This window comes from Neofelis nebulosa, chromosome 4 (assembly GCF_028018385.1).
Source record: "Neofelis nebulosa isolate mNeoNeb1 chromosome 4, mNeoNeb1.pri, whole genome shotgun sequence".
In the NCBI taxonomy this organism is placed as follows: Eukaryota; Metazoa; Chordata; class Mammalia; order Carnivora; family Felidae; genus Neofelis; species Neofelis nebulosa.
The window spans coordinates 12,864,415-12,882,809 of record NC_080785.1 but is presented as its reverse complement, the minus strand read 5'-3'; the positions used below and the strand labels follow the sequence as shown (position 1 = coordinate 12,882,809).

The 18,395-nt window shown below is 47.1% G+C and overlaps 1 long non-coding RNA gene and 1 gene segment (V, D, J or C); one reads left to right on the top strand and one right to left on the bottom strand.

The window, feature by feature from the left end:
• Positions 1-4,050: 4,050 nt before the first annotated feature.
• Positions 4,051-4,996, bottom strand: LOC131508856 (uncharacterized). Its single transcript, XR_009260178.1, has 2 exons — positions 4,916-4,996; positions 4,051-4,338 (listed from the first exon to the last, which is right to left on the bottom strand). It is a non-coding gene; the product is annotated as an uncharacterized LOC131508856 (long non-coding RNA).
• Positions 4,997-14,302: 9,306 nt separating this feature from the next.
• On the top strand, positions 14,303-16,424 carry LOC131508849 (T cell receptor beta variable 5-1-like). The segment is given in 2 exon segments: positions 14,303-14,455; positions 14,556-16,424. Coding segments are annotated over 2 exon segments (429 nt in total).
• Positions 16,425-18,395: the final 1,971 nt, after the last annotated feature.

The following is an 18,395-nucleotide window of genomic DNA, read 5'->3' as shown; positions in this document are numbered from 1 at the left end:
AAAGCCTGATGTGGGGCTTGATCCCATGAACCGTGAGATCAAGAGTTGGGCCCTTAACCAACTGAACCACCCAGGTCCCCGAGTCTCTCCTTTCTATTTCCTGCTCTGCTTTGCTGTGGCTGCCCCATTCCTTGTTCTCTGTCATCAGCTGAAAATGCCCCACCTCCAAAATCACAAGGTAATGACCCCACTCTCTGCCCACAGCTTCTTATCCCTCTTGTTCCTTGACGTTATTGGGATCTCCCATCCATTGGTATCCATGCTTCCTTCCTGTTCCCTGGGGTCCTTCCAAAGTCTCATTACCTCACACTAGGGTAAATTCAATGATGTTACATTCTTTTGATACAACCTTACAAACCATCTTCACTCTCCCACCAGGAACTTCTTAGATTGCCCTTACATCGCAGAAACCAAGCCAGAGTTGCATGCACTGATCTCTCTTTTTCACAGCGACAGCCGAGTGAGCCTAATGAGCCACACACCTGCACGAACCAGTATCGTGATTAATCACTGGTTAATAACCTTACCTGCCTTTGCATCCCTGCTTTGAGATTCCAGTGTTCTTGTTAGCCTTCAAATATCTAACATGTGTCTAATATTTCAAACCTTTCTCACTCACCTTAAAATTTGCATTTCTTTCCTTCTTGCTGTTTAAATCAAAAGCCAAGGGCACTGTCCCGTGAAGGACAAAAACCATGGGGGGGGGGGGGTCAGAGTGAGGGTCCTGAAGAGGGATCTCCCCAGAGCACCATACTGTCTACCACGTACGTGAAGAAACTGGCCTGCCTTGAACTTGCCTAGGTGAGAGTAGGTGAGGAATATAGTCATTCTTCCCTGAAGCCTCTGGATTCTTTGTCCCTGAGTCACACTGTTCATTTTCATGTTCACGTTTCTCTACGCTTCTGCTGAGTATCTCAGCAGAGCTAACTGCAGAATGTTTGGGCTTTTGTTGCTTTATTTTTTTAAGCCAAAATACCGTCTCCAGACCTCCTTCTCCCTTGTTGTATCTATTAGTGCACAGGTGTGGCGGGGCTAAGAGAAACTAGTAAGGGAAGAAGCATCATCCTAGGACTGGGGTAAGTGGGTGGCTCTTAATCCCTGAGCCAACTGGGCCCAAGGAAATGACACGTGTGGGTCCCTGGACACTCAGGCGCCGTGGCTAAGCCTGTTGGTGCTGTGGCCTCTGGCAGGGAAAAAAACTGACTGTGAGACGTAGCCCCGAGAAGGGAGCTGAGGGAACAGATCTTGCAAAGAGTCGGTGACCCCGTCCCCTTTTCTCCCCTGCCGTTATGTCCCACACGCAGAACCCAACTGCAAGGTCGAAAAGAAAGGACCCCAGTAAGTATCATCCATAGAGGTCAGCCTCTTAGGACAGGGTGGATCTGAAGGGATAAACATAAACTATCCAGAACATTACACCCGGGATTGCCTCGAGGGTGAGAAACCCCAGGATGGCTAAGCCTGTGCTATAAGCCGATAAAGTCATGGAATGGTTTCTGGGGAATCTTCACTCCTAGTAATTGATAGGCAACCCAGGCCCCTCTGGATCCAATCAGATGGACTGAATCGTGGTGACTCTGCAGCACCAGCTACTCAGGACGAGGGGCTGGGAATGCTGTCGGGGAAAGGCACACGCAAAGACAAAGCTTGGTTCGAACCTAACATCTGACAGAGGATTTGAGGACACACAGGGAGGGTGGGGACAGAGTTTACTCACAGCCCGTCACCCCAGCCGGTGCGATGGTGGGCGAGCTCCAGCTGGAGAAGAGGTGGGGTAGGGAGGGCGGGTCGGTGGGGGGGAGGGGTGGTCAGCAGGTGCATCAGAGGAGGCCAGCCTCAGAGAAACATCAGCGCAGCCCCATGGGCCCGCCTTCCTGCCTGTAGGCTGAGAGGGGAGTCTGGTGTGCCGGGCCCCGCTGTCCATGGGGTGATGCCAACAGGGCAGTGCCATCACAGAATCATCTTCCAGCCAGGAAAAGGGAACCCGAGAGCTCAGCTCTTACCCATCAGGACCAGAACCCTGAGCACAAGAGCCACGGCACTGCCATGGGCTCCAGGCTCCTCTGCTGGGTGATGCTTTGTGTGCTGGGAGCAGGTGAGTCCCGTGAACAAGGACAAGCATCGGTCTTCTGAGCTGGCTGACTCCTGAATCCTCCACTTTACCTTCTGGGTAAGCCGTCAGGCTCTCTCCCATGCTCATTTTGTGTCTGCATTTCCCACAGGGCCAATGGAGGCTGGAGTCACCCAAACTCCAAGATACCTGATCAAAGCAAGAGGACAGCAAGGAACGCTGAGATGTTCCCCTATCTCTGGGCACTCCAGCGTATCTTGGTATCAACAGGCCCTGAATCAGGGTCCCCAGATCATCTTTGAGTTTTTTGAATATACACAAAGAACAAAAGGAAACTTCCCGGATCGATTCTCAGGGCAACAGTTCCATGACTACATCTCTGAGCTGCACGTGAGTTCCTTGGAGCCGACGGACTCGGCCATGTATCTCTGTGCCAGCAGCTTGGCACAGCCCTGCAGAGTCACCAGCCTTCTGTGCACAAACCTCCCTGCTTGCTCCAACAGCGACAGAGCACACAGGCTTCCACCCAGGGTTCACTCCTTCCAGGGAGCTTTTCAGTCATTTCGAAGACCTTTCCTGCATCCCCCTGAGCTCAGAGCACGACCCACACAGAACCCAGGCTCACGGGCACGCATGCGCACTGAGCGTTTCCACATCTGTCCCCACAGCACCAGGCGCTTGTCAAGTCCTGGGTGACTCCAGCATAGGAGGGGCAACCGAGCCCTCAGCGTGGGCTAGATCCTTTGCATATATTCTACGTTTTAATGCTTTGTGACGATCATCCAAATCAAATACTCCTCTACCTTCTTTGTAGATGAAGAGAGGTGAGGAGGCTAAGTCGTTTCCCACGTGTCTCCTGGTCTAGAAGAAGCAGAACTGGGAAGTCAGCTTGTCTGTGTTTCTCAAGCCCCAGCTTCCCCCACGTACCCTTCCCCCACCCATAGCCTCTGAGCCTCCCCATCAGTAGAGGCCCAGGCACCCCCAGGGCCCCCTGCGGCCCCGCTGGGCCGCGGTGGAAAGTCCATGCACCATCGTGGCCTGTTCCGTGGCAGCTCTGGGGGACGTATAATTCCACACGGATTCCTCGTCATCTGTACACATTCCTCATGTCTTTTCCTAATCTGTAGTTTACGTTTTCATTTTTACGGGGTGCTTTGCTGCGCGCGAGTCTGATGTAATGCAGTTGAAATGACAGTTTTCTTGGTGTCTCCACGAAACAAATTCTTCCTTAAGTGAAAGCCTGAAAGTATTTTCCTTAATTTATTCCAGGAAAGTGACAATTTTACATTTCACAAGAAAGAATAAGTGTACCTGGAATATATTTTTATGTGAGGAATGGAGTGGAGATCCAGGAATAAGACAAAGGGACATATATTCATTCGGGGCAGAGGAAATAGCCTGTAACAAAAGACTCTGAGGGACGAAAGGAGCACGGCACGTGCAAGGAGAAACCTGGACCCGCTTGAGCGTGGCTGAGACAGAGAGAGCCAGGGGGGAGGTGGGGGGCAAACAGTATAGGACCTTATAATGCTATAACCTCACAGAAGAAAGGCAGTCAGGAGCAGAGACCATATGAGTGAAGGTCTATGTCTGGATGTGGAGGGTGGTTGAGGGTAGACGAAGGTAGGAGGTGAATGAGGGAGTCACTGGCTGGCTCCACTGAGAGCCAGCTCTTATTTCCCCAACACCCAGGCTGGAGAAATGTCCCCTTCATCTCCCATTCTGCTGCGACTCTGCATGGCCACCAGGCTCCTGTGCTGTGTGGCCCTTTGTCCCCTGGGGCCGGTGAGCCCTCTAGAGCCCTGTCCTGGGGCACACTAAGCCCTATTCTAAGCCTTTACTTTGAGTCTACCTTATCAGGGTCCCTCTTGGGCACTGTCTCCTGCTTCGGCTCCTCTCCACCTCAGGTGCCACGGATACGGGAACTACCCAGACCCCCAAAGTAACAAGAACGGGACAGAAAGGGACACTGAGATGTGTATGGTTGTCGTCTGCACTATATGCATAGGTATCAATAGGACCCCGAACAGAGCTAAGCTGATATAGTATCGCACCCACAAAGGAGAGATCCCCGACAGGCCTGTGACTTTCTGTCACAGCCACAGGTGTTGTCCTCATGTTTGACAGTCCATCCTTGACCTCTGTGTCCTCTTGTTCCAGCCGTCACCCCACAGCCACCTCCCTGCACAGACAGGCCAGCAGAAGACACAGGTGGGCCTGTCCCCATCAGGGAAGATGTCGTCCCAGGGAAGCCTCTCCTGGACTCCCTAAATGGCAGCATGATCAGAAACAGGATGTCAAACACTGGTATTCAAAGGTGACGGAGAAGAGAGAAAAATGGCTCCTCTATTCTGTTGGGGGCGGGGAGGGCGGGTGATTCCCAAGGCACACATACCCATGGGAAAGGTTAGGGGCCAAAGTAACCAGCCTAAAACCCTGAACCATGGCATGGATGTCCACGTCCACGTATCCCTAGGCAACACCGGAGTCACCGAGCTGAGGGTCCCTCAACCCTGCGCCCCGGCGTCCCCCAGCTAGCACCCTGACAGTGTTGTGGACGGGGTGCAGGACCCTTGCCCGGCTCCCCTTCCTTTGCCAGATGAGTAAGGCTGTTTGTGAACTCAGAGGCTCCATTTATAGGGAGAGGCCCTGTATTAGTCCTTGAAGAATTGTAAGAGTCTTTCTGGGTGGAAATAATGAACCGCTTGCCTAGGATGGCCCAAGGAGAAACTGAAACCCCAGTTTGCCTGAATGATTCACATCAAAGCTTTAAAGACTAATACAGTTTCATCTCCTAAGGCAGGGGAAGACCAAAAATAGACTATTTATTTCAAAGAGTCAAACCTGACAAAGACCAGAGTCAGAATATCTTCCCTGGGGACAGCCTCTCTTCCCACTCATTTGCAAAGACTTTATTTGAGGAAGCTGTGACCTGTTGACAGACCCTGGGACAACATCACAATCAGCTTGTAACAATGCTGCTTGAATTAGAAGCAAAGAACAAACTGAGGATTGCGGGTGGGGGGGGGGGTTTGGGGGGGGATGACTGGGTGATGGGCGTGAAGGAGGGCACTTGTTGGGATGAGCACTGGGTGTCCTGTGTAAGTGATGAATCACTAAATTCTCCTGAAACCATTACTACACTATATGCTAAACTAACTTGAATTTAAATTAAAAAAAAAAAAATGCATTTCTAGCCTGTAAAAACGCCAACTTATTTTTACTGAGTTCGGAAATGCAGGCACTAGAGGGCGCTCATGCCCCTTCTTTTTCAAATCAAGGGATTCTTCAAAGCTTGTTCTGTAATGAGGAGTCAGGACCTCCCCTCCGTGGCGGTGGTCAGTCTTTCAGAGATAGGAGCCGTGCAAATTCACAGTCGGCACCAGCTAAAGACAACATCAAGTGTGCGAACCTCCCTGCCCACCTTCCTCGCCAGGGAGAGGCCATTCATGTGCACTGAGGGCTTGTGATCTTTTACGTAACAGCCTCCCCTTGGCATATTCAAAGAAAATGGGCATTTATGTGTTCCATGGATCGTGCCTTTCTGGACTTTGTCCATTTAGACCCCACACGTCTTGCAACCCGATCAAGGGTCTGAATGTAAAGTTGTCATGAGGTTAAGCTATGTTTTGTAATTTAAACACCAACAATGTGTAAAGAAGATATTTAAGGTTAATAACACTCTCTCCTCTCCAAACACACCTCTATCTGTCGCTACCTCAGGTAGGAAGCCAATATGAACACCCCGGTTTGTTTCCTACCAGCTGTCTCCTCCGGGCTCATGAAAACCTGTCCACCCAAACACATCTACAAAAAGTGGGACCGCCTGTGCGCCTTCATTGCCACATGCATACTTTCCCCCTTTAATCTACTTTGGACTCTATTTGTCCACGTTGATAGACACCTAACTGGCTCCTATTTGGTGCCATCTTGAGATTGCACGATGGGGTGACAGATACGTTGACTCTGTCATCATTGTCTCACACCTTTCCTGATTTATCTTTCCCAAAGTGATCGGACAGCCCCTTTAAAAAACAAAAAAGTTTATTTACTTGTTATGTTTAGGTGGGGGCCAGAGAGAGAGAATCCCAGGCCGGCTCCGGGCTGTCAGTGCAGAGCCTCAGGCAGGGCTCGAACTCACTAACCACGAGATCTTGACCTGAACAGAAACCAAGAGCCGGCTGCTTAACCAACTGAGCCACCCAGACGCCCCAGAAGAAAAGCTTCCCTGACCGGGAACGGAATAGCCTCTTGATGCTCCCACGTTCTCGACTCCAACTCCTTCCTTTTTTTTTAATTTTTTTTCAATGTTTTTTATTTATTTTTGGGACAGAGAGAGACAGAGCATGAACGGGGGAGGGGCAGAGAGAGAGGGAGACACAGAATCGGAAGCAGGCTCCAGGCTCTGAGCCATCAGCCCAGAGCCTGACACGGGGCTCGAACTCACGGACTGCGAGATCGTGACCTGGCTGAAGTCGGACGCTTAACCGACTGCGCCACCCAGGCGCCCCTCCAACTCCTTCTTGATGAGTACAGTGTTTCCATCACTCATAGTCCTGGAGGTCTGAGAGCCCCAGCCACACCCCCTCACAAGACAAGACCAGAGGGAGAAAGGGGTGGGTACTTGCTAGAAACTACACTATCTCTCAGTTCCTCCTCATAAGACATTGTGAGGGGGTGTTAACCCACTTTACAGATGAAGAGGCTCAGGTTTGCGGGGGTTGATGGCCTTGTGCACAGGCTGAGCTAACACATGCTGGAACCAGATTATACAGGACAGTCTGTTCGTCTTTGTGTGGGAGGAGGGGCAGGAACCACAAGGTCACTGGGAGGACCATCTTCAGACTGGACGCAGTGCTAGGAAGATCTGTGGAGCCTGACATCACGCAGCTCTGAACTGTGAATTGGAAATGTTTTCCGGACAAAGATGTGGCCGCCCCAGCCCCCACAAGTCCCGTACCCAAACCGTGGATTCGACCAGGCAAACACAGGGCTGAGGTCGAAATAAAAGCATGCAGAGGGGGGTGATAAGGCCATCATTCCAGCCCTCAGGTTGGAGGTGCCATGCACACACACACACATACACACGGAGAAGTCACAAGACAAGGGGAAGGCCACACACCCGGTGGGGGTACCAGCAGCTGAGCGCTGTGGCCAGAGGGCTCACGACCAGTGGACTGAACGGAATCCGCTTATCTGTCCATCCACTTTCAAATGACCAGTTTCCATTCATTCTATGCCTCACAGTTTTTTCCCTTTTAACATTTCTGAATATGAGCGACACTCATCTTTTTTCTTCCTTAATGGTCAGGATAGAATGGTGCATCTCGAGGTGGCTGGAACCTTAGATTTAACTCATTGATAGCAGCTGAACGTGAGGTTCAGTGATGTCACTAAGCCAACTCCCTTGTGTGGATGAGGGGCCTCCCTCCTCCTCCGCTCGTGCTCAGGAGAACCTAATGTGGTGAACATCCTAGCCCTGTCCTGACCCTGCCATGGGCACCAGACTCCTCTGCTGCGTGGCCCTCTGTCTCCTGGGGGCAGGTGAGTCCTCAGAAAACCGAGTGAGCGCATGTGTGTGAGCGTGAGGGATAAATACATGCAATGATCGCAGTCGATTTCCTCCTCGCCGTTCCCAACTTTGTCTCCACAGGTCACACAGGAGCTGGTGTCCTCCAGTCCCCCCGGCACAAGGTCACAAAGAGGGGCCGGGACGTGGACCTCAGGTGTGACCCAATTTCTGGTCATGCTGGCCTCTATTGGTACCGACAGGCCACGGGGCGAGGCCTGGAGTTTCTCACTTCCTTCCGAAACAAGGACAAAGTAGACTCCTCAGGGATGCCCAGCAACGATCGGTTCCAGGTGGACAGGCCCGAGGGGTCCTACTCCATTCTGCAGATCCAGCGTGCGGAGCCGGGGGACTCAGCTGTGTACCTCTGTGCCAGCAGCCCTACCACAGTGGGGCACAGCCACCTCCTTCCTCTTCACCAACCTCATGTGCTTGCTTCTCGTAGTTCACAGAATCCCCGCACAAAGGAGTTGCCTGCTTCTTCTTCATCAGAGGCAACATGTGGATTTGGGACTTAGGCTCTTCTTCTGATAGTAAAATGTCAAGAAATAACCTTCAAAATACCAGAACATCTATTGGGTAATAATAATTTTGGCTCCTGTGCTTCTGGGATTCCTTCATACAGTTCAAGATTCTAGGGGCGCTGGGGTGGCTCGGTCAGTTAGGCATCCGACTCTTGATTTCAGCTCAGGTCATGTTCTCACAGTTCGTGAGTTCAAGCCCCGCACCGGCTCTGCGCTGACGGTGAGGAGCCTGCTTTGGATTCTTTCTCTCGCTCTCTCTCTTTCTCTCTGCCCCCTCCTCCACTAGCACTCTCTCTCTCTCTCAAAATAAATAAATAAACTTTTTAAAAACAGATTCTATAATTGGGATAGAATGTCAGAGCTTAGACTCAGGTATAGTGACATAGTCTTTTGTAAAACGATGAAGTTTCAGCACATTTATAATAAACTATTACTCAGTGTCACTAATTCAGGCCACGCTCTGCCCAAGGGTGGGCCAGTCAATATGGAACACCGCTAAGGCCATATGTAGCTACCAGCCATAAAGATAAACACATTAGAATCCTTAGTAACTATTGCCACTGATATCATTTGTCCAGAACAACCGTCAGCCGCAACAATGCACATTAACATATGTTCCTATGTTCCTTTTTTATTTCTTGACGATTCTGTGTTTAATTTCTTTCTTCTCTAGTTTTTTTTTAATAGAAGCCCAGCGTGGTTTTCATAAAATATAACTCCACTTGAGAAGGTGGTAAAAGGAAGTGATTCAGAGAAGATCTGAATGACAGTTTTATCAGCCATTTGGGACTCTGAGGTTTCCAAAGTAGCTTTGCCACATGATGCCCCCACCAGGGCTATTGGAGGGTTCCAGCTGGTGCACACATGCACATGCACCCACTCATGCACACTCATGCTCACCCATGCATGTGCACATGCACACACGTGCACATATGCACACACCCTGTGGGTTGCTCTGCCACTCTCTTAATGGTATCTTTTGATAAACAAAAAATTTTAATCAAAAATCATTCCATTTTGTATTCTGGTGTCCAGTTTAGGAAATCTTTGCCTACTTCAGAATGATCATGCTTTCTTATATTTTCTTCTAAATTCTTTCTATTTCATACCTTTTACATTTAGATCTGCAGCCCAACTGGGATTAATTCTTTGTGTATGAAATGGGGAAGGAGTCAGTATGTTTTTCCATATGTTTTTTCCAACTGACCCAATACTGTTTGTTGAAGAACACTTTCCTCACTACTCTGTAATACCGCTTTTGTCATAAATTAGTCATTGTATATGTGTGGGTCTGTTTTCTTACATCTCTAATCTGTTACGTTGGTCTGTTTTGTCGGTTCCTGCGCAAATAACACACTGTCTTGATTACTATAGCTTTATAATAGTGCTCGATATCTTGAGGTCTAATTTCTCAAGATTTGTTCCTTTTTAGTAAGAGTTCTTGACCACTCTTGACCCTTGTGTAGTTTTCATACATGTTTAGAATAATCTTGCCAAATTCTTCAAGAGTAAATGCCTGCTAGGAATTATTTGCTTTTTGTTTCCAAGTAACTTAACTGAATCACAGAATAAAGCTAAGAATGCCATGGAAGTATAGAAACATCTAGCACCTAAAAATGTTAAATACACAATGTTTGGCATCTAATCAAAGATTATAGGAATGCAAAGAGGCAAGAAAATATGACCCATGATGGGGAGGAAAATCAGCGAACAGAAACAAACTCCCTTATGACAAATTGGTAGACAAAGATATTAAAACAGTTGCTATAACTATATCCTATGTGTTCAAAATTAAGTCAAAATCCAAATCAAATTTCTGGAGATAAAAATATATTTCTGTGATGAAAAACACAATAGATGGAATTAGTAGCAAATTAGACATGATGGAAGAGAAGATGAATGGTCTCGAAGGCGTAATCGTAAATGATTCATAATGAAATGGAGAGAGAAGGGAACTGGTGAGCTACCGGGAAACTTCAAGGAGTCCAATGCGTAATGACCCAAAGGCAAGGTTTTAAAAACGTAAATGTCTTTAAAGAACAATTGGGTGTATATGCCAAAATAATTCCAACGTGGGGGGAGTTATAATATATATGAAAGTAAAATACATGGTAACATACCATAAAGATAGGGAGGGAGAAAATGCATAATTGTCACATTATTGTCAGGTTTTCATAATCTATGTGAAGTGGTATAATAGCACTTGAATACTGTATACCACAACCCCTAGGTCCACTAAAATGACAAAACGTATAGTTAAAAAGGCAACAAAAAAGATAAAATGGAATTATTATAAAAATGCCCAGTTAATAAACCATAAGAGACTCTTATTAAATACAGGGGACAAAGTGAGGGTTACTGGTGGGGTGTTGGGCTAAACAATGGGCATTGAGGAGGGCACTTGTTGGGCTGAGCACTGGGTATTCTTTGTAAGTGGTGAATCACTAGATTCTATTCCTGAAATCATTATTACACTATATGTTAACTAACTTGGATTTAAATAAAAAATAAAAACAAAAATAAAATAATTTTGAAAATGCTCAATTAATCTATAAGATGTTTAAAAAAGGATAAAGGAACAAAGAAGAGACAAGACTAATAAAAATAAATAGCAACATGATTGACATGATCATAACCAGATCAGTAATCACATCAAATCTAAATAGTCTAAAGGCCCTAATTAGAAAGAATAAATTGTGATATTGAATGAAAAAACCCATATGCTACCTTCCAGAAATGCACAATAAAGACTCAGAATGTAAAAAGTAAAAGGATAGAAAAGGTGTACCATGATAACACTAATCAAAAGAAAGCTGGAAAGCAATACTGATATCAGACAAAGTAAATTTAAGAGCACAGAAGATCCTCTGGAATAAAGCAGCTTCATATCATAATGACCAAGGGGCCATCTCTTAAGAGGACGTAACAACCATAAATGTTTATGCTCCTAAAAACAGAGCTTCAAAATCCTGAAGCAAATGGGTAGGGCTGCAGGTCCACAACTAAGACCATCATTGTAATACTTTTCAGTAACTGACTAAACAAGTTAACACACGCGCATGTCAGTAAGGTCAACGCTCTGAACCAACTTGACCGAATTGGCATTAATAGAATACTTCACACAACAGCAGCAGCAGAATATATCTTTTTTGCAAATGCACATGACCATGTACCCAGATGGACTATAGACTCTGGGCTTGAAATAAGCGTCAATATGTTTACAAGAATCTAAGTCATACAAAGTATGTTCTCTGACCATGGGGCAAAGAGTGAAAGAAAAGGGAAACTATAAAGTGTTTATAAATTATAAAATACTAAAGTCGTCCTTGGGGGGACAATGGAAGGATGAACCCTCCTGTACTCATTCTGAGGCCAGCGCTACTCTGATACCAAAATGAGACAAAAACACTGCAAGAAAACTACAGGCCCATATCCCTCATGATCACAGATTAACAATCCTTTTAAATTTTAGTATAAGGAATCCAACAATATCTAAGAAGGGTAACACATCATGACCAAGTGGAGTTTGTCTCAGTAATGTGCAGTTGGCTAAACATTTAAAAAATTATCAATGGGGGATCCTGGGTGGCTTAGTTGGTTGAGTGCCTGACTCTTGATTTTGGCTCAGGTCATGATCCCAGGGTCATGGGATCAAGCCCTGCACAGGGCTCTGTGCTAAACATGGAGCCTTCTTACGATTGTCTCTCTCTCTCTCTCTCTGCCCCTCTCTAAAGTTTTCACTCTCTTTCTCTCTCTAAAAAAAATAAATAAATAAAAATTAAGAAAGCTATCATTGTGCTTTACCATATCAAATACTAAAAAAGGACAATCATCTGATCACCTCTACAGATATTCAAAAAATAGTTGAAAAATCCAACATCCATTGCTGATAAAGAGTCTTTGCAAATAAGGAGAATTAGAAACTTCCTTCCCCTAATAAAGGGTATGAATAAAAAGAAAACAATTACTGCTTTTGCAGGTAGACTATGATAAGTTAAAGATGGCCTTCTGTGATCCCCAGACCAAACACTAAAAGTAGCACAGAAAGGAAAACAGTCTTTCCAACAAATGGTGCTAGAGACACTGTAAATCCACATGGAAAAAGGATGAATCTCAACACTCTTGCCACACCATAAATTCGGAGTGGGTAAACTAAGGCCCACAACCCAAACATGGCCTTTGCCTACCATTTTTTTTTAAAACTTTTTTTTAATGTTTATTTATATTTGAAAGAGGGGCTTGAACTCAGGGACCGTGAGATCATGACCTGAGCCATAGTCAGACGCTCAACCAGCTGAGCCCCCCAGGTGCCCTGTCTGCCTGCTTTTATGTGACCCCAGAGCCAATAATGGTCTCCGCATTTTTTAATGGTTAAAAAGAAAAAAAGAGTGATATTTTGTGACAGACAGTAATTCATGGAATTCATATTTCAGTATCCATAAGGCAAGTTTTGTTGGAGGACCAGCCATGCCCTTTCCTTTACAGATCTTCTCTGCCTGTTTTTGCAGTAAGACGGTGGAGCTGCGTGGTGAGCACGGGGACCTTAGTGCACCAGTCTCACGCCATGTGCTCTCTGACCCCTGACAGAAAAAGCTTACTGGCCTTGCCGTAAAGGAAAATTATTATGAGCCGGGTCAATATCCTCAATGATCTCTACAGCTTCCGAACGATACAGCTTCTGAAAGAAAACATAGCACATTCGCTCCCTGACCCTGAAGTGGGCAGAGATTTCTTGAGGAGGACAAAAAAATGTTCTCTTCTTGAAAAAGTACATTTTTCTTTATCAAAAAGTTAAAACTTCTGTTCATCAAAAGATATTAAGATAGATAGATGGCTATCTGAGAGAGGACAGGTATCCACAATGTATAGAATTCCTAGAAGCCAATAATATGAAAAGACAAGTCATTCAATTTTTAAAAAATAGCAAAAGATGTGAAGAGGCTATTTAATATATATATATATATACACACACTATATATATATACACACTATATATATATATACACACACACACTATATATATACTATATATATATATATATACTCTACATATATACTCTCTCTATATATAGTATATATATATACTATATATATATAGTATATATATATACTCTCTCTATATATATATCGTATATATATATCATATATATATGTATATACATATATATACGTATATATGTATATACATATATAGAGAGAGTATATATATATATACTCTATATATAGAGAGAGTATATATATATACTATAGTATATATAGTGTATATATATACTCGAGAGAGAGAGAGAGTATATACATAGGCACTTCCCTCTTCATGGGATTGATGGGTTTATTTCCCCAGCTGCTTAGATTTTTTGGCTGCTAGAACTCTACCATCAGCCACTTGCAGGAATTCTCTTTGGTTAAAGACAGCACTTTGCCCAAAGTCCTATCCCTCTCCAGGGCAGCGGGCATCCAATGACTGGCTGGTATCCCCTTTCCTAGAACACTAACTGATGAGATTTAGAATGTTTATTCTTTTCTTGGAAAAAGGTTTGCTTCATGCCTCCCACGTGGACACGTGCAAAGGGTGAGCTTGATACAGGTGAACGTCCAATCCCCCAGAGCTGTGCTGCCCTAGCGGATCCTGGGGCCCAATTCTGACAGTACGTGGCCTGCTTGGGCCACTTGGGGGCGCTGCGGGTCCACTGAGGGAGCCACTGACGGCAGCAGCTGGGAGAGGGAGGATTGAGGAGAAGCGGTGCCCTGGTGGGCATCAGGAGATAGCGGGTGAATCGGAGTTAGTGCTGGAACGGGAAGGGCTGATCAGAGTCTTCCCACGTGAACTGATGCCACAACAGGGAGCTATGAACTCCACGTTTCTTGGTGTAAAGGCATCTCTTGGAGCCTCCACTGGTGCAGTGTGACCGGTTTCAGGGAGGCAGCCTGCATAATCCAAGCCAGGTGCAGAGAGAGGAGCACAGAGGAAAACAGAGAAGCTGCGGGGGATGGCCACCTGGCCCGACCCTGCCCGGCCCGGCTTAGCACGGCCAGCACGCCTGCCCAGTAGGCCTCTGGACAAGACGGAGGGGGCCGTGCATCCGCTGAGCCCGTCCAGGCAGTGCAGGGTGCCTGCCGGAGCCTACACAAGGACAGTGACGTCAGAACAGTGACGTCACAGGCAAGCCCTCCAAACAGAGAAAAGGGAGGAGACCGGAGCCCTGAGTAGGAAGATGGCGGGTCCTGTCCTGCCTGAGTCAGCCAGGGGCATCCAGCTGTTCTGCTGTGTGGCCCTCTGTCTCCTGGGGACAGGTGAGTCTTGAGCTCAGGTGGGACACCCCCTGAACTGCTGCTAGAATCTTCAGACTCCTTCCTGGGCCACGTTGTCAGCCGCTATCTCCTTCCTCCACAGGTCCAGCGGGTGCTGGAGTCACCCAGTCCCCCAGACACCTGGTCAAAGGCAGCGGAGGGAAGGCCGTCCTGAAATGCCGTCCTATGTCTGGACACAGAAGTGTGAGCTGGTACCAGCAGGCCCCGGGGCAGGGCCCCCAGTTCCTCATTGAGCTCTTCGACCAGGAGACGAGAGAGAAAGGAAACCTCCCCAGTCGCTTCTCCGTTGAACAGTTCAGTGACTACAGCTCCCAGCTGAACATGAGCTCCTTGGGGCTGGGAGACTCAGCCTTGTATCTGTGTGCCAGCAGCTTAGGCACAGCCCTGCAGCATGACTGGCTCTCCGTACTCAAACTTTCCTGTCCCAGCTGAGGATGTAAGAGGGAGAGGGGAAGGGGGCCTCAGCCAACTTCCAGGGATGCTTCCAGTTTTTTCCCAGCACTCTGCCTTGCTGAGCTCAGCCGGAGCACTCCTGAACATTTTGGGGCCCAGATTCCGTGAATATTCTCACGGTCTCTAGCCAGTGTGAGGAGCTGCTGCGTTTGTGCTAGAGTGTCTGCGTACGATACATGTTTTAATGCAAGATAGACGTTAGTGTGTCCGTTTCACAGATGAGGAAATTCTCCGGATGCCCTATTATAGATAAGAAAGAAACGGTAGCTCGTGAGCTTTCCAAAGATTTTGTATTTCAAGTAGCAGAGGTAGGAGTCAAATCTATGTCTCCGTGCCTCTGAAATCAACATTTCCCTAAAATTCCATGGCGTCTCCTGGGCCTTGGTCACTATGACGTAGCAGAGCACCGTCTCTTCCACTTCAGGACCAGCTGAGCCGTGGTGGGGAGGTCGCACGTCACGATGTGGGGTGACCGTGGCTATTGCCTCCCCCCTTCTAGGACTAGCTTCCAGCCAGAGAATGTGTGTTTGTCCTGTGTTAGTCCTGTCTTAGTTCCACTAGAGTGGGGCCAGGGTATCCCCCAGTACAGGAGCTAAGTGACTAGGGGACTCCCAGCCTATCAGAGGATTCAGCCAAGGAAACAAGAGCTCTCTGGGAATTTTAAGCAGAACGAGAGCTAACACGGGAGGAGTGCTTTTAAGCCATTGGGAGTTCTGGAAGGCGGGGAGGTCTCCGGAGGCTGCCGCTCGCTCCCACACCTAGCCCTTTCGGTCAGAAAAGCTGAAACTGCGACTTCTGCCCAGGGTTCTGCCCTGCAGAAACCAGAAAGTACGAGTGGGGCAGGGGCAGAGAGTGGGCGGAGAGAGAGAATCCCAAGCAGGCTACGTAAGCACTTTCTGTGGAGAAAGTGCATCAGTGCATCCTGCATCAGTGCAGAGCTCGAACTCACAAATCATGAGCTCATGACCTGAGCAGAGGCTGGCTGCTTAACCGACTGAGCCACCCAGGCACCCCAAGGTGCCCTATACTTAAGTACATTATTTCAATTATTTTGCTTAAGGCCCATGTGAGATAGAGCCATTTACCCACATTGCAGGTGAAAATGCCGGTTGTTAGAGTTCAGGTGATTTGCTAAAGGAGGCACAGCACACAGATGGCAGATGAGCACACAAGCCTAGGCCACGCCGACCCTACCGCTGCCCCTTCTGCATTTTGGTAGAGGGAGACATCTTCACGACTGGAACATTGGCCCAAAAGTGCCTTTCAGAAACACCGGCGCTGACACAGTCCTTGACTCGCCTTTCAGCTGGGAGGCTACCTGCCGAGGAGGACTTCGGATGCTTATTACTTTCTGTCTGTTCGTATTCTGACCTGCCTTGGACGGGCGACCTGGGAAAATATTTGGCTGGGTTTTCCCACTTGTAAACTGACGCCAATAATATGTGTCTTGCAGAGACTTTATGCAAGGAAAAAAATAAAACAAATTCCCCAAGACAAAGTGTAGGTCCAAGAAGTCTTAGTTCCTCTGCTAACTCTGATAAATCTCTGGTCTGGCACAATTATTTACTGGGTGCAATTGTGGGATCATAAGGCAGGCACGGATTACTCTTGCCTGACTCACCTGTGTTCCAGACACAAAGTCATCTGAAACGTAAATACAGTCGTCGGAACATTATTATGTGAAATTCACTGCAAAAAGGTGCCACTTAAGGGAATGCAAGAATGAGGCCTATGACAGCACTTGGTGTTTGATATTAAGTCTGATATGCAGGAAGCTATGGTGCTTCCAAAAAGCTGTGGCTTCGGTGGCCACGCAAAAGGTCTGATAGAAGGGACAGTTTCGACAGTTTCCAGGGGTGCCCTGGTGGCTCAGTCGGCTAAGCGTCCAACCTCGGCTCCGGACGTGAGTTGGACCCCCACGTTGAGCTCTGTGCTGACAGCTCAGAGCCTGGAACCTGCTTCGCATCCTGTGTCTCCCTCTCTCTCTGTCTCTCTGCCCCTCCCCCACTTGTGCTCTGTCTCTCTCTGTCTCTCAAAAATGAATAAACGTTAAAAAAGAAAGGGACAGTTTCATTCAAGAGAGTCCGGTATGGTGGAGCCTGTAGTGCCTTCTGCCCCGCCTCTGATTTCAGCCTCCACTGCTGTGCACAGTACGTTCATGCAAGTCTGCCTCTGTTCACCTTGTGCTGACGGCACCCCTCATGCGCATCCCGGGATCCCTCTGCTTCCTGCCCCAAGGCCGTCTGACATCACAGGAGCCCACTTAGCCCGTACAGAAGGGCAGCCAGAGCCGCAGGGGTGCCGATACTCCTGAAGCAACACGAGCCCAGACATGAAAGCTCCAGTGTCCGCATTCAGGAGGAAAATTTAGGGAGGCATTTCATGGGCTTCTCAGAAGGTCCCAGTGCAATCCGTCTCCTCTTGCCCCAACACATCCTCAATATTGTACCTTTCTCCTGTTTCATCCTCCTGCTCTCTGACAGTGATGGAATGAAGTGACCATCACAAGACCTTTCCCTTTGGAAGAGACGGCCATTTTTCTTTCATTCATATTGCCATCCATCCGTTCAAAGTCTTATAGTAACATATAGGAATGAATCTTTTCCCAGTTCATTTCGGTTTATTTTGAACTCCCAACAGACTCATATGGGTCTCTGCTCCCTTGAAGCTCCAAAGCTATCAGAAACTGAATAGACTAGGGTTATGTTTATAGGAGGAGAGTCTGCCTGGACTTTCTTCATGAATTCAACAAATACTTATTGAATGCCAGTGCAAAGCAGATCCAGGTTTTATAGAGCCTAAACCTTATACATTTCAGGGTGCTCTTTGCAAAAGAGGATAGAAATTTTTATTTTAAGTCTTAGAAAGGTCCTGGGCAAATGAGAAGGGCCTGAAGTTATTCATTAACTTCACAGACAGCCCACCCTTGACTGTTCACCATGTGTATGAAGTGTTCCAGTGTTTGGGAAACACAAGTGCAAAACAAAACAAAAACACAGACAAAGCTTCGAGATGAGGTCTATATTTTTAGCAAATTTTGTGATGAATTCTTGACTCAATATTTAACTAATTTAAAAATAAATTTGAGAAGAAATATTCATGGTAAATGCTTAACTCCCTAAAGAAATTAGGTATCATTGAGAATACCGATATTCTGGGTGGACCATACTTTATCGTAAGAACAATCCTTAGATCTATGGGATTCCATGTACCCTACGCCCAAGAATGTGAGTCCTAATGGAAAAACTCCCCCTTTTTGCACTGACCTAGCCATGGGAAGTAGGTTTCTTTGCTGTGTGGTTCTTAGGCTAATGGGACTGAGTCCTGGGCGTAGAGGGGAAAGTCCTTCCTGGGTTTGCCAGGCCCCAGCCACAAGCCTTTCTGTGTGGTACTACACAGCCTCCACCCGTGTCTGATTTCTTATTCCATGTCCTTTCTCATTACCGTGTGACTGTAGAAATTACCCACC